Genomic DNA, 25,161 nt, shown 5'->3' with positions numbered 1-25,161 from the left:
ACGATACAATTATATATATATATATATTTAAATTGAATGGGAAATTTAATTAAATGTTTGAAAATAAATAAATAGATATTTTAAAAACTAATATTTTACTTGGTTTAAAAATAAAAAATTTGAATAAATCTTGTTATTGGATTGAATTTATTCTTTAATATTATTTGGGTTGAAAATATTTAGAGAAATAATTTGGGACTAAAAATGTCAAAATCCAATGAGTGAGTTAGTAAACTATACCAAAGATAATTGAATAAATCAATAAATGGGTTAGATAGACATTATATTAATTATATTCTATAGTTTATATCATTAATATAATTCTTTAAAGTAGGAAACATGATTGTAACATGCCCATTAGATCAAGTATATACATTACATAGAATACCAATTTCAAAAAATTTACGCGAAGTATGGATACTTTTTTGATTTATCATCTATCACGTTAGCTTATGTCATTAGAACAGAAACCACGCCGACATTACGAAGATAACTAAATACAAAAATTTTACAAGCAAAAGAGAGTAAACCTAAACAATGCAGCTCGCACACAAACAAGTATAATTTCATCAATGAAAGAGGAAGAACATATGATCTGAGAAACTGCTAGGCTCTTATAATGAAGATCAAGAACTCCAATTCATCATGCTTTTGTATCAAGAATTCAAGTTCTTGTTCTTCTACTCAAAGCTTATTTTCTACTTGGATTTGAGTTTCATTTATCGCTTACCGATGCACTCCGTCGTGAACTTGTAGAGAATGAACGGAAATCTGGAGCTGAGAGATCTCGGTGATCCTTGCGTATGCTCCACAGTATCTCCGCACACCGCCTCATGCTCGGCCGATTCTGCCGCCGGGGAGCCAAGCATTGTAAAGTCAACTCCAGAATTTTTTCCACTGCCAAATGATTTGCAGCTGTTTGCTCTAGATTTGGGTCCAAGATTTCATTGGCCTTTCCTTCGTGAAACTTCTTCATGGCCTGCATTGGTTTCAACCCGGAGCGGTGAGTAACGTGTTAGTCCATGTTTTTACGATGGTATGATCTTGTCCTAATTGAATTCATGTCTACGTGAACTTACTTTGAGATTCTAACTACAAAATATGTACCACTAGAGATTTTCACATCCTTAACCTTTATGATATATGTGTTGAGGATTAGAATACATTTCCATTGGTACAAGACCTTTTGGAAACCAAAAGAATAGTCACGAGAGCTTATGCTCAAAGTGGATAATATCATATCATAAAGGAAGTTTGTGATTCTTAACATGGCATCAGAGCTATGCTCTAACTGAGTCATGATAATAGAATCCTCAAGTGTCGAACAAAAAAGTTGTGAGTCTTGAAGATGTAGTTAAAAGTGACTCAAGTGTCAAACAAATGGTGTACTTTGTTCGAAAGCTCCAGAGAAGGAGTTGACCTTGATTAAAGGGAGGTTGTTTGAGAGCTCCATAGGCCTCAAAGGAGGTTTTTATAGTGTATTTTGTTCGAGGGGAGGATGGTTGAGGATTATAATACATTTCCATTGGTATGAGACATTTTGGAAAACCAAAAGCAAAGCTATGAGAGTTTATGCTCAAAGTGGACAATGTTATACATGTGTCGAGCTTCATGATTCTTAACCATATGATCTTATACTAATAGTGAAATGACGAGAGAAAAAGTCTCACCCATTTTGGAGTGATCCGCTGGTCGAGTACTCGCTTGGGTTCTATGGGGCGCCTGCCTGTGACTAATTCAACCAACAGAACACCAAACGAATAGGTATCACTCTTTTCGGTCAATTGGTAAGTTTTGAGATATTCTGGGTCCAAGTAACCAGCAGTTCCTTTGACTTGAGTGGACACATGGGTCGCATCACCATCAGCTGCAAGTCTTGCAAAGCCAAAGTCTGCAACCTTGGCTCTATAATTCTCAGTCAAAAGAATGTTGGAAGACTTTATGTCTCTATGAATGATAGGACGGTCTACACAAAGCAGAACGTAATCAGGCTAACAAAGAACTAGGAGATGTATGATCTAGAAAAATCATATGACGATTGGAAATACTTCTCCAATAAACATTTTTTCTTTTGGAAGAATCACTTTTGAGTGTTTCTCTTCAACCCACCGCTAGCAGATATCGTCCTATTTGAGCTTTCCCTCAAGGTTTTTAAAACGCATATACTAGGGAGAGATTTCCACACCCTTATAAACGATGTTTCATTCTTCTCCCCAACTGATGTGGGATCTCACACACTATATACACACTTTCTATCCTCCAAAAGTCATTACAAATTCACTATAAGCGTTCTACGAAGTTAAGATGAGTAGAACATCGAATCAAATCCATACCTGTATACATATGAAGATATGTTATTGCATGAGCCACGTCGGTTGCAATGTCGAGCCTTGTAGCAAGGTCAAGAGTAGTGCCATGAATGCCTGCCATCAAGTTTCCTGATTTAGATAAGACTAAACAGTCTAGTTCAAAGAGAGGATAAAGCTGAAAAAGAAAATGTAACTCACACTCTAAGTGCTCTCTTAAAGTCCCATTGGGCACATACTCGACGATGACGATTCGTTCATCGTCATGTTCTAGATATCCATAGAACTTAACCAGACTTAAATGTTCTACTTGTGCAAGCGTTTGAATCTCGCTTATAAACTCCAAACCCGAACTAATATCATATATACTCTGCAGAGGAAGAGATTATGAAAACAAAATGGAATCCAAGTTAACAACAAAGAGTAGATTATTGTGTCTGAAAGCATTAACTCATAAAATGCTTAAGAATCAAATTTAACCTTCTTGGCACGTTTTATGGCCACAGGCACTCCATCAAGTTTCCCCTTGTAGACAGCCCCAAAACCCCCTTGCCCAATTTTTAAAGATGTGGAGAAGTTCTTCGTGGCCTTGCGGATTTTTTCTATGCTGATACTCAAAGATCCAGGCTCTCTATCAGGGGCAGCTAGATTTGAACTGAAGTGCGTTTCTCGCCTAGATCCTCGATTTCTTTTGCCATTAGGAATGGAAGCATCTAAAATTACAGAGAATAAACACACAATTTCATCCTAAAATCAGAATTGGACTGAGTAATTTACTGTTCAATTGAATTAAGAGCTCCAAAGTTTCAAGATATCAATGTTTAGCAAGATTATGAAATCCGCTATAATATTCAACTAGAAACAAATAAACGAGTCTTGGAGAATAAGTTTTTGCAATTTGCAAGAACAGGGAGATAATGCAGAAAACAAACAATTCGATGAAATCTTCACCAAATTTTCAGACGATCGTCCACGATCCGAAACGCAACGAGAAGAGAGCAAAAACCTATTCATTAATCTTCATCACCAGTTACTCAAAAGAGAATCCAGAAGTTAACACAGTATCATCCAGTCAAAAAATGACACACTCACAAAACCTAATCATTCGCCTCGCTTAAAATCAAGTATTACCTGAAGAATGACGAGATTCGCCACAATAACCCAAACCCGGCCAGGTTTCCTTCTCCGGCGGAGCAAAGCAAGTAAGAAAAGCTCCAGCAACGGACCGAGCAGCAGCTTTCACCGGATCAAGTCGGGAGCGGGATTCCATACCGATGGATACATCCGGACTGGGCGAGTAGGGAAAGTAAACCGGCGTATGACTACCACAGGAGCTGGAGTTCCGCCGCTCATTACCGGGGCTGGAATTCCGCCGCTCACCTCTGGAGCTGGTATCACGCCGCCCGTGCAATGGACTCGAGCTCGTCATTGCTTGCGTTTACAGAGTAGAGCTAATGATACAGAAATGGCGGTTCTGATTGTGGAGGGAGTTAAAAAAGACGACAAGAATATAAGTGGAGGACGCTAAAGTGCACCGAAATTAAGAGTCGTTGGTCAATGAGACTCTAACGTACGCCGTTGAATTTGCTCACGCGCGCGCACGTAACTGTATATGAAAAAGTTCATTTTTTACTATTATTATTTAAAAACCCTTTTTTCCCCTCTTTTTTAAAATATAATTTTAAAAAATATACTTTATTAATTGGTTTGGTAGATTTTAACAATCAACCATTACTTTATTTTAAAAAATTAACTATGGACCATAGTTAAAAATATTACACATTTATTAGATATTTGAATAATTTTTTATAAGATAAATAAATTTAATTAATTTAATCTGTTATATTTGATTCAATATATTTTAAATTCGATAAAAAAAAATAATTATAGATTTATCAACTTATTTTTATTTTCATACTCATAGCTCATCAAAACGAGAAAAAAAAAACTGTCCAAATAATCGATGATATATATATATATATATAATTTCTTGGGCTCTAAACGGAAAGCATATGTTAGAAGGATGAAACACGAACCACAAGTGGAAGCCTCAACGGGAGATGGAGGAAAATTTAAGCCAGTTGTTAGCAAATAGAGGAGGTGAGAACGATGTCAACATTGATGGAGGCTGATAGGCTAAAGCGTTTGAACATTCTTAGAGCAAGAGAGAATGAGGAAGGCTAAGAGAATCGAAGATGGAGGTCGGGAATTGTGTCGACGAGAGAGGAAGAGAGAAAAAAGAGTGGTTTTTTTAGTTTTGTTTATACTCCAACATTAAGTGTGTTTATAAAAACTCTCGACCATATTGCAGAAAAATATGGGAGAAATCACGTATTGAATTTAAATTTTTGTAATGAATTTTTTAAAAGTCAACTATTTTATTGACCAAGTCTCGAGTTGAATTTTGACTTGTTCTTTGACTCATGGAATTCATACAATTTAAACCGTCCCCACGCTCATTGAGTTTGAATTCGACCTCTATTTGTCTTCTTTACCGCTCATGTTCTTAAGGATAACTATGAATGTTCGTGTACGGTCATGATTATGATTATGTATATTATCATATAGTTTGTGTAAGACATATGTTACCATGAAATAAACAAGCATGTATGATCATGTACAAATATGGTTGATAGTCTCATGAGATATTAACATCGTGTTATGCTGAGCTATATCTATTGTTGCACTATGTCACCGAATGATGATCTGATAGTGGAACCTCATGCATGTTGTGTGATCATTTAGCCATAGATTGCTTCTTCAATCATGTACTGTACAACCATGCATACTTACGAGTTGGTTTCAACTACACGTTCGTGTGCAAGCCCATAGTCAAGCTAAGGATTGAGATGACGATTCTCTGCTAGTGGATTTATGTGCAGCTGTGTGAGTCGTGTATAGAGAAGTACAAAAATAAATCCCAAGGTTATTCATGAATTTAGGTCTCGTCAATCATGTTAATTATTGCACGTGTTTGCATTTTTCGACTCCAATAGTGAGGTCTCTCGTATCACACTCGGAGACTTGAGATCTTGGGCGTAGCTAACCTCTTTAAGTTCACTATTTCTTACGTGAAGGTGTACTCGAATTTTCGAATGATTAAACACCTAAGAATTTCATTTCACGATAAAATAATTTATATTTTTCAAGGTTTAATATGTCTTTTTATTGTTTAATCATATTAACTGTTTTAAAAAATTATATCAACTTGAATAGAGTTGAATTCGTCATAGTATATTTCATTAATAAAAAGGTCAGATGTTCGAATCTTCACTTGTTACTTAATAAAATAATTTTAAATAATTTTATAATTAGAGCATATAGTGTGATATAAGGAAAAAAAAAATAGAATCAATAAATAATTATTTAATGACTATTTAATGTTTAAAATCTAATTTTATTAATTAAGAGTAATAAATTTTAAAGCGATGAATTTACGTAATATTCTTGCTATTTAATATTTTTAAAAAATTCGGCTATTGTTGACCGTTGAGTTGGTTTGAGAAGCCCAGTGGACTAAATGCGGCCCATTGAATTTATGAAAACGAAAGGACCAATTTGCCCTCTATGCTACGGCATCCAAGTCACGTGCCGATGTCGGCGGCTTGGACATTTACCGTCATCTTTCCAAATTTTCTTAAAAATAAATAAAACAATTAATTAACGTTAATTAATATTGTATGATATTTTAATTTTTATATTTTCAACAAATCTTAAAATTATTTTTTTTAGTATTATTATTATTCACTTTTCAATGTAAATATATATATATATATATATATATATTATTTATTTATTTATTTATTTTATCAATATTGTCTCTAAAATATCATTAATTATTATTTTATTCAGAGGTTGGATTATGAACAACACGTGGGCCCGTTCTCAATGACATGACCGAGTGAGCTGTCAACAATATATAACAAATATTATTACCATTATTACTAATCGATCGAAACTTTAATACAAACATTTTTTATCTCGAGAGGAGGAAATGTCCATTTTTCCACATAGTTCAAAGTTCAAACCAACTCTATAAGCATTCTTTTGTCGGTATTACCGACACGACTCTCACTAGATAGTCGTCCATTTCTCTCTTCTTATTGCCTCGTGAACGTTCTTACTCAACTGCAGCCTCGTTCAAAAGCTTCAGTTTAAAATCTTTTTCAAATCCCGGTAATTTATCATTGCTATCGAGAATTAGAATCCGATAATTTAAAAGCTTTTGTAGTGGGTGCATTGTGTATGATATGTCCACCCAAAGCTATGCCATAAAAAGCCCTCCTTCTCTCTTCTTTTCCTTTGCCAAAAGGATAACCTTTTATTTTGTTTTCATTTATAATTTATTACTATTTCTTTGATTCCTTCATGGAATATTTTGCTTATCAAAGTCGGCCATCAGATCTCAACCGTCCATTCAATTTCTCTTCACTTTTGAAAACTCTCTTCTAGAACCGAACGGCTTGTAAGTGGTAGTGTAGCACTCCGTGCTTAGGATTCGATACTTGATAGCTCGAACATTTTCCACATCGTTACTTCCTTATTGTTTCTAAGAGTGAAGACTATTCTCATAATCCAGCTCGAGTTCTTTCAACATGTTTTGTCTTTACTTATGTGTTTTTTAGGAAAATTCTCAAGAGTTCACCGAATATAGAATTGCTCCAAATAAAATACGTTTCACTTTGGAGCTCTTATCACTGACCTACCGAAAACGAACTTGTACCTTGTTGCAAGGGATGTAAGGGAATACCGAGCTAATGAGATACTGAATTCAGAATCCAAATCTAAATCTAAATTTTGGATATAAATTAATATTTTAAAAGAATATATTTAGTATATAAATTTAAAAATAGAATTTTAAACAAAAATAGACATGTTTTATAAAATTTTAGAGAATTTGGAAGTAAGTTACTTTACATCAATCAAAAGTCAAAAGTCAATAAAATATGACAAAAAGTCAATGTCGATGAATAATTTTATAAAAATTAAAAAATTAAAAAATTAAAAATAATCTTTTTATTCACTCCTTTGCCCACGTTTAAAACTTATTATTAATATAAGAGGGAGAAACTATAATCATAAACATTATAAAAGTTGGTGAGCTGAAATCGTGTTCAGGTAATGTATCATAAAACACTCGAGCCCCAAGTAGAGAGAGAGAGGTATTTTCGCTTGTTCGTTAGGCCAAACACGGATGAATATCGAGACGAAAAATCGAATAATTTCTCGAACAAATGTATAAATAAAACATATGGGCATTAAAATAATCACTTTTTTTAAGTATAATTTGTAAATGTAATGGAATCTTTTTAAGATAAATACCAAATTAGAGAGGAAAAAAATTTGAATATTTTTGTAAAAAAATTATCAGCACGAATTGAAGTGGGTATGAGTAAGAGAATCATTCAGGTACATATCATTTAGTTTCATAATTGAAAATTCTCTCTCTCTCCTCTCCTCTGTTTTTCCCCCTTCTTTTCTCTCTCTCTCTCTCTCTCTCTCTCTCTCTCTAGACTTCTGAAGAACCCTTTTAAGCTTTTTCATTTCAAATTTTCTCTCTCTCTCTCTCTCTCTCTCTAGACTTCTGAAGAACCCTTTTAAGCTTTTTCATTTCAAATTTTGAAGCAAAAATTTCCATTCATCTTCAGTCAAAATCCAAAATAAACCATGTCTTCTCCAAGCAAACGCCGAGAGATGGACTTGATGAAACTGTTAAGTCTCTTTTTCCTTTTCTGGGTTTATGAACTTGTTTCTTATTGACTGTTCTTGGATGGATTCTTCTGGGTTTTGACAGGATGATGAGCGATTACAAAGTGGAGATGATTAATGATGGGATGCAAGAGTTTTATGTAGATTTTCATGGACCCAGTGAGAGTAAATCTTCTAAACTTTGATCTATAAGTTTCATTACATTTTTGTTTTGTTTTGTTTGTTCATGTTCTTGTTCTTGATGAGTTTGGATCTCTGATGCATGTGGTTTTCTTTATTTGCTGAACTCTGGATTTGATTTGATCTATATATAATTTCCTAAGTTCACTGTTAGCAGATTTTGTCCTTTTTAGGCTTTCTTTTTTGGGTTTTCTCTCAAGGTTTTTAAAACGCGTTTGTTAGGGAGAGGTTTCTACACTCTTATAAGAAATGTTTCGTTCTATTCTCCAACCAGTTTGGACTATTACGAATGGTATAGAGCCGGACACTGGGCGGTGTGTCAGTGAGGACGTTGGCTCTCAAGGGGGTGGATTGTGAGATCCTACATTGGTTGGAGAGGGGAATGAAGCATTCCTTATAAAGGTGTGGAAGCCTCTCATGAGTAGACGCGTTTTAAAACCTTGAGGGGAAGCTCGAGAGGGAAAGCTCAAAGAGGACTATATCTTCGGGCGATGTGCCAATGAGGACACTGGGTCCCCAAGGAGGTGGATTGTGAAATCCCACATTGGTTGGAGAGGGGAACGAAGTATTCTTTATAAGGGTGTGGAAACCTCTCATTAGTAGACGCGTTTTAAAACCTTGAGGGGAAGCTCGAAAGGGAAAGCTCAAAGAGGGCTATATCATCGGGCGGTGTGCCAACGAGGATGCTGGGTCCACAAGGAGTGGACTGTGAGATCCTACATCGGTTGGAGAGGGGAATGAAGTATTCCTTATAAGGGTGTGGAAACCTCTCATTAGTAGACGCGTTTTAAAACTTTGAGGGGAAGCTCGAAAGGGAAAGCTCAAAGAGGGCTATATCATCGGGCGGTGTGCCAACGAGGATGCTGGGTCCACAAGGAGTGGACTGTGAGATCCTACATCGGTTGGAGAGGGGAACGAAGTATTCCTTATAAGGGTGTGGAAACCTCTCATTAGTAGACGCGTTTTAAAACCTTGAGGGAAAGCTCAAAGAGGGCTATATCATCGGGCGGTGTGCCAACGAGGACGCTGGGTCCACAAGGAGTGAACTGTGAGATCCTACATCGGTTGGAGAGGGGAACAAAGTATTCCTTATAAGGGTGTAGAAACCTCTCATTAGTAGACGCGTTTTAAAACCTTGAGGGAAAGCTCGAAAGGGAAAGCTCAAAGAGGGCTGTATCATCGGGCGGTGTGCCAACGAGGATGCTGGGTCCACAAGGAGTGAACTGTGAGATTCTACATCGGTTGGAGAGGGGAACGAAGTATTCCTTATAAGGGTGTGGAAACCTCTCATTAGTCGACACGTTTTAAGAACCTTGAGGGGAAGCCCGAAAGGGAAAACCCAAAAAAGACAATATTTGCTAGCGGTGGGCTTAGGCTGTGGACCTGTCGAGTGTTTTATCATCGGTTTTCAAACATATGAAGTTATGGTTTTGTATTTTCCTTCCTTTTTGTTCCTTTTTTAGTTGCTTTAGCTGATTTTGATCTAAATAATTTGAGAATCTGTTCTTCTGAATGTTCATAGAGTAACAGATTGTTTATCTGGTTATGTTGTGTATGGCTATACTCATTTGAGGGACCTAATTCTCCCATGTTCTTGGAGAACAGAAGGAAATGGATAAAGAAAAGTCACAATGTGATGGGTTGTCTGGCAGGTCCTTATCATGGAGGTGTATGGAGGATACGAGTCGAACTCCCCGATGCTTACCCGTATAAATCGCCTTCGATAGGATTCGTTAACAAAATTTACCACCCCAATGTTGATGAGATGTGAGTTCATCATGTGTTCTTAGCTTAAAATGAAGTCGGTTTCAAGTCGTTTCATGTTTGGTCTTTGTTTCAGGTCGGGTTCGGTTTGTTTGGACGTTATCAATCAAACTTGGAGTCCCATGTTCGGTAGGCAAACTTCTTGGTTTGTTGTTTATTTCCCGTCATCTCGTGTTTTTCGGATTAATCACGCATCTTTATATGCTATACTTTCAGATCTTGTAAATGTTTTTGAAGTGTTCCTACCACAACTTCTTTTGTATCCCAATCCATCAGATCCTTTGAATGGAGAGGCTGCAGCCTTGATGATGCGTGACCGTGTTGCTTATGATCAAAGAGTAAAAGGTATTGATTTTCTTGTTGTTTTCGTGTCGAAGCACGAACGTATCGGAAATGAGCTTTACGAATGATTTTTCTAAAGCTTGCTGTCCATGTATAGCATTAATTTGATAGTTGTGTCGGGATAAGATACTCTTTATCTTTGATGTTTGTTCTCCTATCCTACTAGCCAGCCCTCGCTAGACTTATGGGCGATCCCTAGACTCGTGATTTGTGAGATCCCATATCGGTTAGAGAGGGGAACGAAACATTCCTTATAAGAGGTGTAGAAACCTCTCCCTAGTAGATGCGTTTTAAAACCGTGAGGCTGACGGCGATACGTAACAGGCCAAAGTGGACAATATCTGCTAGCGGTGGGCTTGGGCTGTTATAAATGGTATTAGAGTTAGACACTGGACGGTGTGTTAGCAAGGACGTTGGGCCCCCAAGGGGTGTGGGGTGGATTGTGAGATCCCATATCGGTTGGAGAGGGGAACGAAACCTTCCTTATATGGGTGTGGAAACCTCTTCCTAGTAGACGCGTTTTAAAACTGTGAGGCTGACGACGATACGTAACAGGCTAAAGTTGAGAATATTTGCTAGCGGTGGACTTGAGTTGTTATAAATGATATTAGAGCTAGACACTGGACGGTGTGTCAGCGAGGACGCTAGGCGCCCAAGGGGGGTGGATTGTGAGATCCCACATCAGTTGGAGAGGGGAACATAGCATTTCTTATATGGGTGTGAAAACCTCTTCCTAGTAGATGTGTTTTAAAACTGTGAGGTTGATGACGATACGTAACGGGCCCAAGTGGACAATATTTGTTAGCAGTGGACTTGAGCTGTTATAAATGATATTAGGGGTAGACATCGGGTGGTTTGCCTGCGAGGACGTTAGAACCCAAGGGGGGTAGATTATGAGATCTCACATTGGTTGGAGAGCGAAACAAAACCTTCCTTATAAGGGTGTGGAAACCTCTCTCTAGTAAACGCGTTTTAAAACCGTGAGATTGACGACAATGCGTAACGGGTCCAAATGATCTGTTAGCAGTGAGCTTGGGTTGTTAACATTAATAGCGAAGATAGCACATGTGAGTTCTCATGTTATCGTATCTTATTACAGAATACCGTGAAAGATACGCCAAGGCAGAAGAGATAGTAGCTGCACCCGACCAATCAAGCGACGAGGAACTAAGTGAAAATGAATCTGAGTCGAGCGACGAGGAAGTTGCAGGGAAAGCGGACCTCTAAGGGCTCATTTGAAGTAGCTTCCACTGTACAAATTGTGTTTCTGCTTGAATGCTTTCTTCTGTCATGTATATAAGAAAATGAATGCTTTTTGATGTTGCAATCATCATATGGTGTTAGATTATGTGAAGGAAGACTTTGTGATTCAAAACTTGCTATGCTTTGCTTAAGGTTAAAAGCTCTACAACTGACCTTTTAAACTAAAGTTCATATTCAATTTCAATATTACTTGTTTATGTTTTATTCTAACAAAACTGGGTTTTTTTTTCGTAATTCCACACGGTATGGATGTTCCTCGTCCTTGTCTCAACTTCTTAGTAAAGTTTTTTCGTTTATTTACATAGAAATTAAGTTTCACGAGAATTTTTTTAAAAAAAATCGTTTCAAATAACTTTTTTAAAGGATATATTTATGTTTCAACATAATTTCTATTAAAAATGTCGAAAATCCTAATAAATTGAGATCTCATCGTGGGTTGTAGAGAAAACAAAATATATTTCATATAAGAGTGGAAATCTCTCCATAGTAGATGCATTTTATAACTGTGAGACTAAAGACAATATGTAACAGGTCAAAGTAGACAATATACAATAGCTGTTACAAATAGTATTAGAGCCAAACACCAAGTCGGGTTGAAATATGGCTTTCAAATTAAGTAAATTAAGTTTCGAATTAGTGGTTGTGTCAACAAGGACACTGGCCCCCAAGGGTGGATTGTAAGAGGGTCGAAATATGGCTTTCAAATTAAGTTCTGAATTAGCGAATGTGCCAACAAGAACGCTGACCCCTAAGAGGATGGATTGTGAGATCCCACGTCGATTAGAAAAGAGAACGAAACATTTCTTATAATGGTAAGACAAGACGATACCTAGGACGGAGATGAAAAATACAATCCTGGATCTCAACTCCATTTAAATAACAGTAAGAAATTTATCTCAATTCTCTCCCTTATTGTTTAAGGAGATGGATACTACACTGCGAATTAAATGACATCGCCACATAAAGGATGAAGGATGGATATAAACTAATAAATATCTCAACTTTCTTTCTTTAACTAAAATCTCATCACTTTCTTAGTATATGAAAAGGAAAAAGTAACATACCAAAGAGAGTTCATGAACCGAAAAGCTATCCCTCCATGAGATGCTAGTGGTTTCATCAGCCTCTTGCCAATACAACTATTTAAGCCAAACAAACAGAGTTGATATCAATAGCCATATAATTGAATACAATAGTGATTTTGAAGGATATAGCCATATAGAGTACACAGATCTAACTATAGGATGTAAAGGATGTATTTCAATAATATAAAACATGGAGGATCTATGTATTCATGCATTGAAGAACAAAGGCCTACACTATTAACAGCACGAGCTATCTCTGCACCTTTACAAAACGATAGGGCTCTCCAAGGTATCGCTTGAGCTCGATATTAAATCTCTATTTCATATACTAACCTATAGAGTCAGATATGGCTGGGCCTCCTCTTTCCCGAATCTGTTCTTAATCTCTTCACGGGATTTGCCCAGCTAACAGGTCCGCCCCCACCGCTGGAAGATTGAGGCTGGTTAGGCCATCCTTGTGAATGAGGAGAGGGTTGACATTGTTTGCTGTCTTTTGAGACCGACCCTGGACCTGAGGTTCTATTGCCACGAGCAACAATCGGTGGTGATACCGGGCCACTCGATCCTGTCTTTGGCTTGACTATTGATTTTTCCCTGTCTTTTCTTTTCTTCTTGCAGATAACTAGTTCCCCAGGATGAGTAAGAAGTGGAGGTTCTTGCATCTGATATTGATCCTTACTTCCACTTCCACTGCCAAATCTTGATTCCTTCTGTGTAAACAAGTGACCTCTGGTGGCCCTCGTTTCTTCCCCGGACATAGGTCCACGCTGCAGTGATTTTGGAGACGTGCCCGAGTTGGTGTCCATATCCTTTATCATCTTCTGTCTTTTGGTTTGGCTTACAGGCCTCTCCCTCAAAGAAGCAGCCGTGGAAGTTCCTGGGCTCGAGAAAGATAGAGCATTCCGAGCTTCTCGGAAATCAGTGTCTGGAAATGCAATCTTCAGAATATCAAAGAAGAGGTCATGTACTTTTTTGGCCTCCAATCTTACCTGTATATCACAAAGGGACACAATTTCAAATTTTACTTGCAGGAGAATAAAAGAACTGAGAGTTAATGTAGAGACATAGAAGATAGCAAATGTTTAGTCCTTATTCACTTGGTACTACTAGTGTTCAACACATATCTATTGCATATATATTATACTAACAAGTGTGCAGTATGTCTAAAAAGTAGTGTTCGATGTGTTAGACATAGACATGTTATGATGTAGTCATACTAAAGTATGGATGCCCGCTTAGTTACAGACTTACATCCCATAAGTCTTACGAATGGGCTATATTATCATAACGTCTTAAAAAGGTTCTCCCTTTCACAATTATCGGGCAACAAACAACTTTTGTAGAGGGGCGACAAATTCTTGATGCATCTCTCATGGCAAATGAACTCATAGATGAATGGGAAAGAAAGAAACAAAAAGGTATAGTCACCAAATTTTGACTTGAAAAAAAGCCTTCGACAAGGTTGATTGGACTTTCCTCCAAAACATTCTTGTGGCAAAAGTCTTTGGCTCAAAATGTGGAGGTGGATAAAAGGATGCATCTCATCCACAAATTTCTTCATCATCATCAATGGAAGACCGAGAGGAAAGATTTATGCCACACGAGGTCTTTAACAAGGGGATCCACTACCCCTTTTCTTTTCATCATGGTAATGTATTGGCAGTTGACAAAAGCAGAATAAGAAGGGCAGATATAAGGTTTCCGGATTGGTAATTAAGACTTAAGCATCAACCACCTTCGAACATACAACACTCTCTTCTGACTCCGCAGATGTTTCTTCCATAAAAAAACATGATCAAGATGATAAAAAACCTCGAAGGTTTCTCTAAACAAAATATCAATCTCCAAAAAACAGAGATTATGAACATCAATATTAGTACAGAAATTATTGAAGAATTTGCTAGCATATATGGTTGTAAAAAGGGGAGAATGGCCGAAAATGTACCCTCGGGTTACCCTTAAAAGGAAACCACAAATCTTTTTTTCTTCAGGAAGACTTGTTATTGAAAAAATAGAAAGGTTGTCAACATGGTCATCACAGATCCACTATCCCCTTTTCTTTTCATCATGGTAACATATTGCAGCAGTTGACAAAAGTATAATAAGAAGGGCAGATGTAAGGTTCGGTTTTCAGATTGGTAGTGAAGGCTTAAGCATCAACCACCATCATAGACTGACTTGACAGATGTCTCTTCTATAAAAAAACACATGATCGAGACGGTAAAAACTTTCAAAGGATTCTTTGAACAAAATATTAATCTCCAAAAAACAGAGATTATAGTATAGAGATTATTGAAGAATTTGCTAGTATATATGATTGTAAGAAAGGGAGAATTGTCGACTATGTACCTAGATTACCCTTAAAAGGAAACCACAAATCTGTTTCCTTCTGGAAGATTGTTATTGAAAAGATAGAAAGAAGGCTATCGAACATGGTCATCATATTATACTTGAAAAGGCGGGAGACTCACCCTAATACAAACCACATTATCCAACCTCCTCACTTACTGCATGTCTTTGTTCAAAATGCCACAAAATGTGGCTTCGAATATAGAAAGATTATTAAACTATTTGTGGAAAGATGGCCCACACCTTATTGGATGGAATATTATAAACCTCCCAATAGAAAAGAGAGGAGTTGACTTTTTCTTGATAAAGAAGAATGAAGCTCTCCTCACAAAATGGTTATGGAGTCATCACGAAGAAAATGCCTTCTAGAAAAATCTTATAAAAGCTAAATATTCTCCTCCATCAATCAAAAATCAACCTCATCCATCTTCTGCAAAAGGGCCTTGGAAGTACATAAAGAAACATCAAAACCTCATCACCTAACTGAATTTGCCATCTAGACTGACCCATGGATTGAAAACATTGTGCTAGCCCTGCAATATCTACTTTTGTACAGACTCTCTCATAACAAAAAAAAGTCACGATCAAAAAATGTGGAATGTTGTCAATAAATTCTGGGACCTGAAACTTTGTAGGAATTTGAAGGATAATGAAGTAGACTCATTAACTTGGCTACCTAGCGCTGAAAAGGTCTTCTCTACAAAATCCTTGATGATGGACATGGGGGAAAAAGTAGAAGCGATAAATCCCATGCTAGCAAAGACAATATGGAAAGGACATAACCCTAAAAGGTGAAATTTCTCCTTTGGGAAATAGCACATAAAGCCATTAACTAATGTCTCTCTTAAAGGATCTATTGGACATGGCTTTAAAGTACCACCCGTTCATGAATGCAAAACCCTACTATGAAATCTGTGGGAAAAAAAAAGAAATCAAATAATATTCGCGGATAAGATACAAACTTATATAAAACTCTTTGACAATGTTGTTTACCAAACTATATCTTAGTGTAAACTGTCTAATATTTTTACTTCTGAGAGTTATACCACTCATACGAAACATCATGATATTACATCCCTTTTCAGTGGACTGGATGGAGTTACAGGTTCTTCTAGGGACTGGATGGAGTTACAGCTTAAGAAGAACCAAACAACACTCACCAAGTACAAAATCAAATGCCAAAATGAGATCCCAAGATAACTTATGTCAAGCCCGAACAGCAGATTTTCAAGTCTTAGTAATATCGTTCAAGAAATTGTGGTATGTGGCATGATAAATCAGCACTTTAACCATATTTCAGAAATTTGCATTAATATGTGTGTGAGAGAACAAGATTAGGAGGGTCAAATGTGCACTCTAAATAAAATGGCAAAAGGAGATAGGAAAAGGCGGTTCAACATAGAGCAGGAAACTAATCATGTTTTACATAGTTTATCTAAAGAAAAAACTAAACATTTAAAATCATACCTCATATGAGAACCCATGAAACTGCATAGCACCCTTCAACATAAACTGAACATCAAACACCAATTCCATTACTCCATTGTACTCTAATCTGTCGACACGTTGATCAATCTTCCGAAGATCCAAAATATTATTACTAACTCCACTTGGTAAACTAGAGTTCTCGATCCGTTTCCACAAATCTGTTAACAACGGCACAATTCGATGCCCTTCTTTGTCTATTCTACTCTGAAGCTTGCTAATAACATTCTTGCACTGAAAATATATTTTTCAAAAATTCAAATAAACTCAATTAAAATTTACAACCATGAAAACTTAAAAAAGGGTCAAGTTCATCACAGGATGCAACAATTTCGTATTTAAATGTTGAAATAAAATTAAAAAACCCATTAAACTAAGTTTTCTCAGAGCCAGCACTATCAAGAAAGGTTCTTCTAAGCATTAAGAAGTATTTTTCCAACCACGTTGAGTACTTTGTCTAAATTCTGAAGAGCTAAATAAATAATCACATCCTTCAAAGAGGAAGAGTATTAAAACCTTTACACGTACCCTTCTCTGGATTATGTCAGGCATCTTAGAACCAAAAGCTGAACTTCCACCTGCAGTCAATGGTTTACCGTCCCAGCTTTCTCTCGAGTGTTCAACAGCATCTTCTGCGGATCCAGTCAAAGAATTCAATCTGCTAGATTTAGGAGAAGAGTGCAACTTTGATGTAGGAGCCATCCTTCTAGTAGACAAATTACGCCGAGTTTTTGAAGATGATTCACTTTGTTCACGCTTCAAAGAATTAGAATCTCCATACGGTTTAGCCTCAGGATCGTTCTTAAATTTGTTAAATTTATGGTCTGCTCGAAATGGAGAGGGAGATGAAGAATCTCCATATTGAAGAGATTGTGTTTCACCGTATATCTTCTCTTCTCGCCTTTCCACAGGCGGACGCGGCCTAAGCCTAAGGGTCCTTTTTCGTTTTATCTTGGGTTGCAGTACCTGCTCCTCTTCTCCATCATCACGATCATGAATCCAACTTTCTGATTGTTGGTTCTCCATGTGAGAATCGCCAGACATTGCAATTTCCCCTTCTTCTAAGTCATCTGGCTGAAAAAAGTTTAAAAAGCCAGAGAAAAGACATAAAAACATAGATATGACAAAGGCCAACATTCAAACATCAAACTCCTAGTACAAAAGAGAATGATTTACCAGTCTTTTTGAAAGGGAACTAGGCCTGGCATCTAAGGCAGACAAGAAGCCAAATTTCTGAGAAGAAATAGGAGACACCAACTGTGTCAATCTTCGACTGCTGGAAGAGGAGCCTGAAGAGCCAGCTTCTTCGAGCAAATGATTATTTCTTGTGCTTTCTGAAGCCCGACGATAGTCATACATGGCATCACAAGCTGGACCATCTTCTAGCTGATCCTTAATAACTTGTGTCGCCTCAATATCTCTATTAAATTCATCATCTTCAAACTCTGCAACTTCTCCCTCTTCTTCCTGGACAGAGTAATCATTTCTCTCATCAGAACTTGCTTCTGAGAACTCTCCATTATCATCCTCCATTTCCTTGTAATTGGGAATCTTTTTACCCTTTGGCCGGCCTCTTTTTCTTTCAGTTCTTAGGGATGAATCAGATCCAAGTTCACTGGATTCCAAGCCATATCCACCACTAAACAAAATGTTTTTTGAAGGTCTTTTTGATAAATTAGCAATAACATTATTCACTTCTCTAGTACTAGCTCGAAGCCACTTAGGTAACTGGTCATACCTTGTCATTTCCTCCGTCCAATCAAGTTCTTCATCCATTTGATCAAACAGTTCGACCTCGTCTTCACTTCTAGCAATCATTCGATTCACCTCCTGAAGTGAAGGTACATCATGGACAGTTTCTTGATATCGCTCTTCATCATGCAACAATGTCTCTAAAGTCAGGCGCCTCTCTTCATGTGTTGTTCTCTGGTCAAAACGCCCAGCATTGATGACCTCATCTGCCATATCTATCTTGTATTGCTGAATATTATTTCTTATAAGGCTCTCAATAGATCCCATATATCGATCCTTACCAGCAAAATCATCTTCTAAATCACCTGACCCACCACTTCTTAGCTCATCTTCTTTCTGATGACTAGAGATTTTGTCAACCACTGCTTCCATGTAGATGACTTTGACTTCTCTTGTTTGTCCAATACGGTGGGCTCTAGCAACAGCTTGCTCCTCATTTTTAGGGTTGGGATCAGGGTCATAAATAATAACAGTGTCGGCAGACTGAAGATTAAGACCACGACCAGCAGCACGAATACTCAGCAAGAATATAAAGCAGTCTGAGTCAGGGCTATTGAAGTCCACTATGGCAGATTCACGATCCTCCAAACTAGTTGTTCCATCAATTCTTCTATATATGAGTCGCCGCCATTGCAAGTATTCCTCTAATATATCAAGTAGTTTTGTCATTGTGCTAAAAAGTAGTACTCTATGCCCCGTCTTCTCTAGTTTTATAAGGATCCTATCCAGTATCCACAGTTTCCCACACGATCTTATCAGGAAGTCTTTGGAGAGGTCACCATAGTATGGATAGTTAAGCAAAGGGTGGTTACAAGTTTTCCTCAGTTCCATACATCTGTTATTTAAGGTTTTATAAACCTTAGGTTGGTAATTCGGATTTTTTTGAACCCTGAGTTTCTCATCTTCCGGATCAACACGAAGAGTACCAGTGGACTTAATCCAGTTATATATGGCACTCTGCATGGCTGACATCCTACACCTCAACACTATGGAAACCTGAATTTCAAAACTGATGTCATTTGTTGACCAAATGAAAAGAAATGTGAACAGCAAGTGCAACAAAATCATACCTTTGGCGGAAGTGATCCTTCAACATCTTCAACACGACGACGGAGCATAAAAGGCTCAAGAATTTGGTGAAGACGATGGATTATAATAATTTTTTTCTCAGTCTCAAGCCAATCATCTTCAGCATTCGGCGTGGGGCCTTCCTTCTGAAAGGGTTTCGAAAACCAATCATGAAAAGCTTTTCGATTATCAAACACTTCCGGGAGAAGAAGATTAAGCAGCGACCAAAGTTCCTTCAAATCATTCTGCAAAAGAAGATTTGTGAAATGTTCGCTCATTAAAACATATTTTAAAAGTGGCTGAATAGTCAAGATAAGTATCCCAAATACCCAAGTTCAAAGCTTACTTCTCCGTCAAATTGGATTGACATGCAATCTTTTCTAAATTACAACAAACTAAAACTTAGATGCATATTATTTTGGTAATACTAATCAGCTCTATTCATATACACCCATTTGATACTAAGTCACCTTTTTTTCATTTTTGTTCTGCATACCTTTTCTAAAAGTTGAGCAGAGGAACAGAGATTTATTTTTAAAGGCAACGAAAGCCTTCTCGATCAAAAGCAGATAAGGCAAGCCACCGGTTCAAGCACAGTACTATCATCAATGGCTGGACACTTGTACAATGTTGTGGAAGGTAAAATAATTACAAGATAATGCCTTATCTGGGCAGAAAAAGGAAAATTTGGAGATGTTGTGGTACCCTACCTTTTCGATCATCAACTACATCAGCATCAAACTATATCTAAAGCATGTTTTCTCTCCCTATCATATTTTCTAGGCCACATAGAAGTCATTTATAGTAGAAACAATCAGAAGCAATATACCAATACACCCAACAGAGCCAAATAACTCAATGATTGAACAGCATTGACTCTATGCATACAAGAAACAGCTACTACTGATAACGAGCTGCCAGGAAGACTGTCTTGACAAACCTGTAATGGTGTCCCAGTAAGGAGCAACCGCCTCTGGCATCTGTACCTATCAAGGTCACGAGCTAGAACAGATTCCCTATCCTTCATTCTTTGTGCTTCATCAATTATAATATACTTCCAATCAATTTTAGAAAGCTTCGAGCGATCATACATGATAAACTCATAAGTTGTCACAAGAACATTAAATTTCAAGGCACAAACCTCCTGTGCAACATAATCAGTGAAGAAATCTTAGTAGCGTGACACCTCAATTATAAACAAATAAGGGGAGAAAAACATCTCTTACTTGTGAAAATAATTTTGACCGTTCATCCTTCCCACCAACATAAAAAATGCAAGACACGGATGGTAGCCAAGTATGAAGCTCGCTCTGCAAGATTTTCATTTTCCATTTCCATGGTATGAGTAAGCTCTTACTTGTAAAATGCCAAATGGTCAAAATAATTTTACTGACCTTCCAATTGACCAAAACAGCATTGGGGACAATTATAAGATGAGGTCCATAGTTCCCCTTAAATTCCATCAAATAAGCAATCAATGCCATGACCTGTAGAAAGAAAAACAGAATAAAGTACCAGAAAAAGATCTTATTAAGCAATAACCAGCATATATAAAGTTACCACACACTATAAAGGAGATAAGTTGTTCTCACTTCCAAAATAACATATTTCAAAAATTGGAAACAGGTTACAAGAGCCTAACAAATGGAATGTACCTGAACTGTCTTCCCAAGACCCATCTCATCTGCCAAGATTCCATTTAATTTATTGTTATATAGTGAAAGCATCCATTGCAATCCAACCTACAACATAAACAAAAATTATTAAGACAAATCCAGAAAGAGAAAGGGTACACTGAAATCCTAAAAAGTCAATCTAATTATTAGTGACCTACAAGTTGATAGTCTCTTAAGGTTCCAGCCCGTAACATTGACGGTTGTCTCGCAATTCTCTCATTCACAGCATGAGCAAGGTTATAGTACCTGACAAAAAGTAAAAGCCAGATGAAAATAATTGACAAAACAGTCCAGGAACAGTAAGGGCTACTCTTCCAGATCCGGTGAGATAAACATTAGTATGATAACATTCAAAAGAAAATGGACCCCTCTAGATCTAGAAAAAGAGTAAAGAAAACGCTGAACTTGATACAAAGCTGAAACACAGAACCTCATCTGCCAACCAAGCATCAGTCACATTGTGAATCATACTAACATATTATATTGAACTTACTTGTTCACATATGAACTATCCTTGGGAGCATTCATTTCCATAAAACGGTTTCTAATCATAACCTCCTCTCCTGCACAAGCAGCTGCCGCCCTAACTTCTTCTTCTGAAAGACCCTAATTCAACAAACAAGAACGCACATTTGAGAAAAACTACCAAATCAGCAGGTTGTAAGGAATAAACGTAACACAGTTTCTCATAAGATAGAGGAACCAAGTACTTGCCTGCAATCGGGCAGCAGCTGCAGCAATATTTGCAGCCTCTGCCACTTCCTGCTGACTCTTGGCAGCAGTTATTTTGCTTCCTAGCTTATGAAGATATTCTTCAGTCTGAGTCAAAAATGATGAGAGAACAGAATATCTCTCAGCAGCATCACCGGGCATGCTCGTCTGCTGCTCCAACAACATTTCTCTATATCTTTCAACATCATTATTCTTTAAAGCTTCCATCCTTCTGTTCCTATCATCATCTTTTCTTTTGGAGAATTCCCTCAACATTCTCTCATGATATTTTGCAACTCCTCTGTTACGTGCAGTCCGTGCATCACGGATGGCCCAGTGAGCCTCTAGAAGTTTTTTACGCCATAAAAAGACAGATTTCAGTTGCTTTTCCCTCATGGCTTTCTGTGAGGCTTGTACTTGTCGAGCTAGCTCCATACGTTGTCGCTCACATAGGCGCACAAACTTTCTATAGGGCCTATCAGGCATTGCCATTATCTCTTGCTGATGTTGATCAATTTCCTCCCTTAGACGTGCCTGTAGATCTAGAAGTCGAAGCTTCTTTTCTTCAATTTGCAAGCGTACTACCAAATCAGGTCTGATTCTTTTCCGCTCTAAGTTGACAGCCAGCAAACCACCAATTTTCTTTAAGTTTTCTGTCCTTTTCTTATTAATAACTTCCAGACCTTCCTCAAAAAGAAGATCTTTTACATTATAAGCCAACGTTAAATTGTTATTGTTATTAACTGCCACTGCTGAACCAAATGAGTCATGCTTCCTAGTGAAGTATGGGAAGTCAAATAGGGGTCCATGATACTTCCTAGCAGCGCCAACGTCTTTTGATTGGGGTGTCGCACTAGGTGGTGCAGGATTTTTAACTTGTGTAACATCTGGTACAGCAGCTTGGTTTGCAACAGCCTTTCCCCTTTCTACTGGAAAATCACTTTTACCTTGAGGCTTTTGGCTACCACGATCAATTTCCTGATCTGATTTAACAGAGACTGTTGCCTGGTGCTCTTCTTTTCCAGTAGATCCCGAAGGTACTGTTTCCTTCATTGCTAGGGGCATAGGAGGTTGCATGTCCGAAGTTGACATCTTTGATTTTTCATCCCCAGTTGAGACTTCTCTTGGAAATCTATGTCCATTACTTGATGCAAGAGACAGGGAGTCCTTCTCACTAGCCTCCACATTTCTGGTATCTTCCACAATCTTTCCAGATGGTTTATCCTGACTACTACCACCAGGAGGTAGAAATTGCTGCTGCAGCTGCACATCCAGGGGTGGAGGAGCAATAGCCCTTAGAAGCTCTTGTGGGAGTGTACCTTCTCCTTTCTGTCACAAAACAGAAATGGAAAGAACATAAAGAACACCATCCATCCAAAGATGGACAAAAAAGATCAGAAATTAAGCTTACAATGGAAAATAAAAAGAGAAGGAAGAAGAGAGAATACCTTTAGTCGCCTAAATGCCAAAATTTGAGCTTTTAAGACATGCAATTGATGTTTGGTAAACCCAAATCGCTGTTGTGCTGTCTGATTAGAGTGACCACTTTGTGATAAGGTTGAATTGCTAGGACCTCCATCACTAGTAGGAAGAGCAGGTTGTGGAGAGGATCGATTCACCTGCCTGACATACTGCGTTTGCAAATTATCTGGACTACTTAACGATGTTTTTCCTTGCAGGGAATGTTCGATGCTTTGGTTCACATTCCCAGAAGATTCAGAAGGAAGCACTGGAGGTATTGTATTTCCAGAAACTGGTAACCTGGAAGGTAACTGGTTTTCCACGCCAGGAATGCTGAACTGCTGCATGCTGGCATGGCTAGTGTTGTTAACAACACTGCCATTCATGTTTTGACCAAAGGGGCTCGGTGAAGCTATCTGCCTAGATTTTGTGCTGCTAGACTGTCCAAGCACGTCGTTCAATGAATTAGCATGGGCAGAAGCCTCTTTCCCAGAAAACGGAGAATTAATCTGCTGCTTGGAGACAGAAGCAGGTGATGACTGTGATCCCATATTATTTTCATTTGCTTTTTGTTGAGCAACCATTCTAGACTGCATCAGTGGGATAAGCTGTGCCATCAAGGTTGCATTTGCAGGTTGTGAAAGATCAATATTGCGTTCAAGAGCCCATGCTTGCATCGCCTGCAACTGAGCCATGGCAAGCTGATTGTTTGCCACGTTAGGGATTCCCTGTTGAGCTTGTGGTGCCTGCATAGGCCTTGTCATATTCACATGCATCAAATTACTCATGCCAGGTAGCTGGCTAGAAGATTTTGGGTCAGCTCTCTGATCAGAAGTTGACGGTTGTCCCTGTTCCATTTGTTTTTCACCACGTACAAGATCTGATGGGTTTTTAGATAAAGTCGATGCTTGATTAGAGCCCTGAGCTGGAATAAGATCCTGAATTTTCTGATTTCCCATTCGCATCTCTTGATCCTTAATAGAGTGAGGGCTCATAATTCCCATTTTAGCCTGATGCTGTGATTGCATTGCCATAGCAGACTTCTGCTGAGCTGCCATGGCATATTGCAGATAAGCTTGATGCACAGGATGATTCAGTGCTTGCTGCTCAAGACCTTGGCTTCTGTTTTGGCCCTCTTGAGAAGAACTATGGTGCTGTTGAGCCAGATCAATGAATTTTCTTGCTTGCTGAGGTAAATGTGAGGAACCAGGTGACTGAGGAAAATTATTCCCAGCTAGAACTCCTTGGAGACCCCCAGCTTGATATGATAGAAGGGCTTCATTTCCATCAGATTTTCTAAGTAATTGGTGTTGTAGCGACTGAATGACATAAATCAAAGTTGTACAAGACATGAAATTTTAGTAAATAATAATAAAAACAAAAAACTCCAGCTTAATTTAGAAGCTAGATCAACATGGGCACAACCCACAAAATAGGAACATACACTACTAAGACGCTGGCAAACGATGTCCAAGGAATAACAACAAAAGAGCAAATTAAACTCAATTTCCAGAACCCAGCTGACAATTCGTCGAACACATTAAGAGCACAAAAGAAATTGAACCACTTTACCTGCCTAGACGCCAGCTGCTGCTGTTGCTGCTGTTGCTGCTGCTGCTGCATTGAATCAAACCCCAAATGCGGCGTTGACACCGCCGACGACGATGACGACGGTGACGCCGCCGATGATGTCGATGCCGCCCGTCCGGCCGGAAACCCCGGATTCCGGATGGGCCCACCTCCACCCGATTGCATGCAAAATTAAACCAAAACTAAACTATCAACAACACTTCTTTCTAGTTCTATTACCAACAAGCCCAGATACGGAACAACCCCCCTCCTCTCACTCCGGTCAAAAACAGACAAAATTAAAATAAAACGGGTAAGTTTAATAAATCAAAATCCCTAGAAAATTCAACGGAAACCCTATATATACCCTCCGATCCCAATGTTCAAAACCCTTCCATCCCAACAGAAAAAAAGGAAATGAAAAGAAAAGAAAAAAAAAAA

General features: G+C 38.0%; 3 protein-coding genes across 5 annotated transcripts; 1 reads left to right on the top strand and 2 right to left on the bottom strand.

Annotated features, from left to right (window-relative positions):
* Positions 1–453: 453 nt before the first annotated feature.
* Positions 454–3,778, bottom strand: LOC111473266 (calmodulin-binding receptor-like cytoplasmic kinase 2). The gene is made up of 6 exons (XM_023118802.1): positions 3,438–3,778; positions 2,787–3,019; positions 2,508–2,676; positions 2,334–2,423; positions 1,671–1,966; positions 454–979 (listed from the first exon to the last, which is right to left on the bottom strand). The coding sequence occupies exons 1-6, from the start codon at positions 3,733–3,735 to the stop codon at positions 716–718; spliced, it is 1,350 nt and encodes a 449-aa protein (XP_022974570.1). The 5' UTR covers positions 3,736–3,778; the 3' UTR covers positions 454–715.
* A 4,086-nt stretch (positions 3,779–7,864) lies between these two features.
* On the top strand, positions 7,865–11,750 carry LOC111473269 (ubiquitin-conjugating enzyme E2 4-like). Of its 3 annotated transcripts, none has more exons than XM_023118804.1 (6): positions 7,865–8,017; positions 8,101–8,180; positions 9,848–9,962; positions 10,036–10,088; positions 10,176–10,304; positions 11,401–11,750. In XM_023118804.1, the coding sequence occupies exons 1-6, from the start codon at positions 7,974–7,976 to the stop codon at positions 11,526–11,528; spliced, it is 549 nt and encodes a 182-aa protein (XP_022974572.1). In that variant the 5' UTR covers positions 7,865–7,973; the 3' UTR covers positions 11,529–11,750. The 3 variants fall into 3 exon arrangements, with proteins under 3 accessions (XP_022974572.1, XP_022974573.1, XP_022974574.1); XM_023118805.1 differs by lacking the exon at positions 11,401–11,750 and adding an exon at positions 10,420–10,458 and having other exon boundaries at positions 10,176–10,372; XM_023118806.1 differs by lacking the exon at positions 7,865–8,017 and having other exon boundaries at positions 8,100–8,180; positions 9,801–9,962.
* An 891-nt stretch (positions 11,751–12,641) lies between these two features.
* Positions 12,642–25,155, bottom strand: LOC111473264 (ATP-dependent helicase BRM). The gene is made up of 14 exons (XM_023118800.1): positions 24,724–25,155; positions 23,139–24,470; positions 21,694–23,019; positions 21,473–21,585; positions 21,138–21,225; positions 20,959–21,045; positions 20,698–20,790; positions 20,530–20,613; positions 20,244–20,447; positions 19,306–19,548; positions 17,660–19,231; positions 17,012–17,557; positions 16,466–16,717; positions 12,642–13,638 (listed from the first exon to the last, which is right to left on the bottom strand). Exons 1-14 carry the CDS (start codon positions 24,904–24,906, stop codon positions 12,991–12,993), a joined length of 6,771 nt encoding a protein of 2,256 aa, XP_022974568.1. The 5' UTR covers positions 24,907–25,155; the 3' UTR covers positions 12,642–12,990.
* Positions 25,156–25,161: the final 6 nt, after the last annotated feature.

Source organism: Cucurbita maxima, unplaced genomic scaffold, assembly GCF_002738345.1.
Source record: "Cucurbita maxima cultivar Rimu unplaced genomic scaffold, Cmax_1.0 Cma_Scf00113, whole genome shotgun sequence".
Classification (NCBI taxonomy): Eukaryota; Viridiplantae; Streptophyta; class Magnoliopsida; order Cucurbitales; family Cucurbitaceae; genus Cucurbita; species Cucurbita maxima.
Note: the sequence above shows the minus strand (reverse complement) of the source record. Positions and strands in the feature narration are given on the sequence as shown.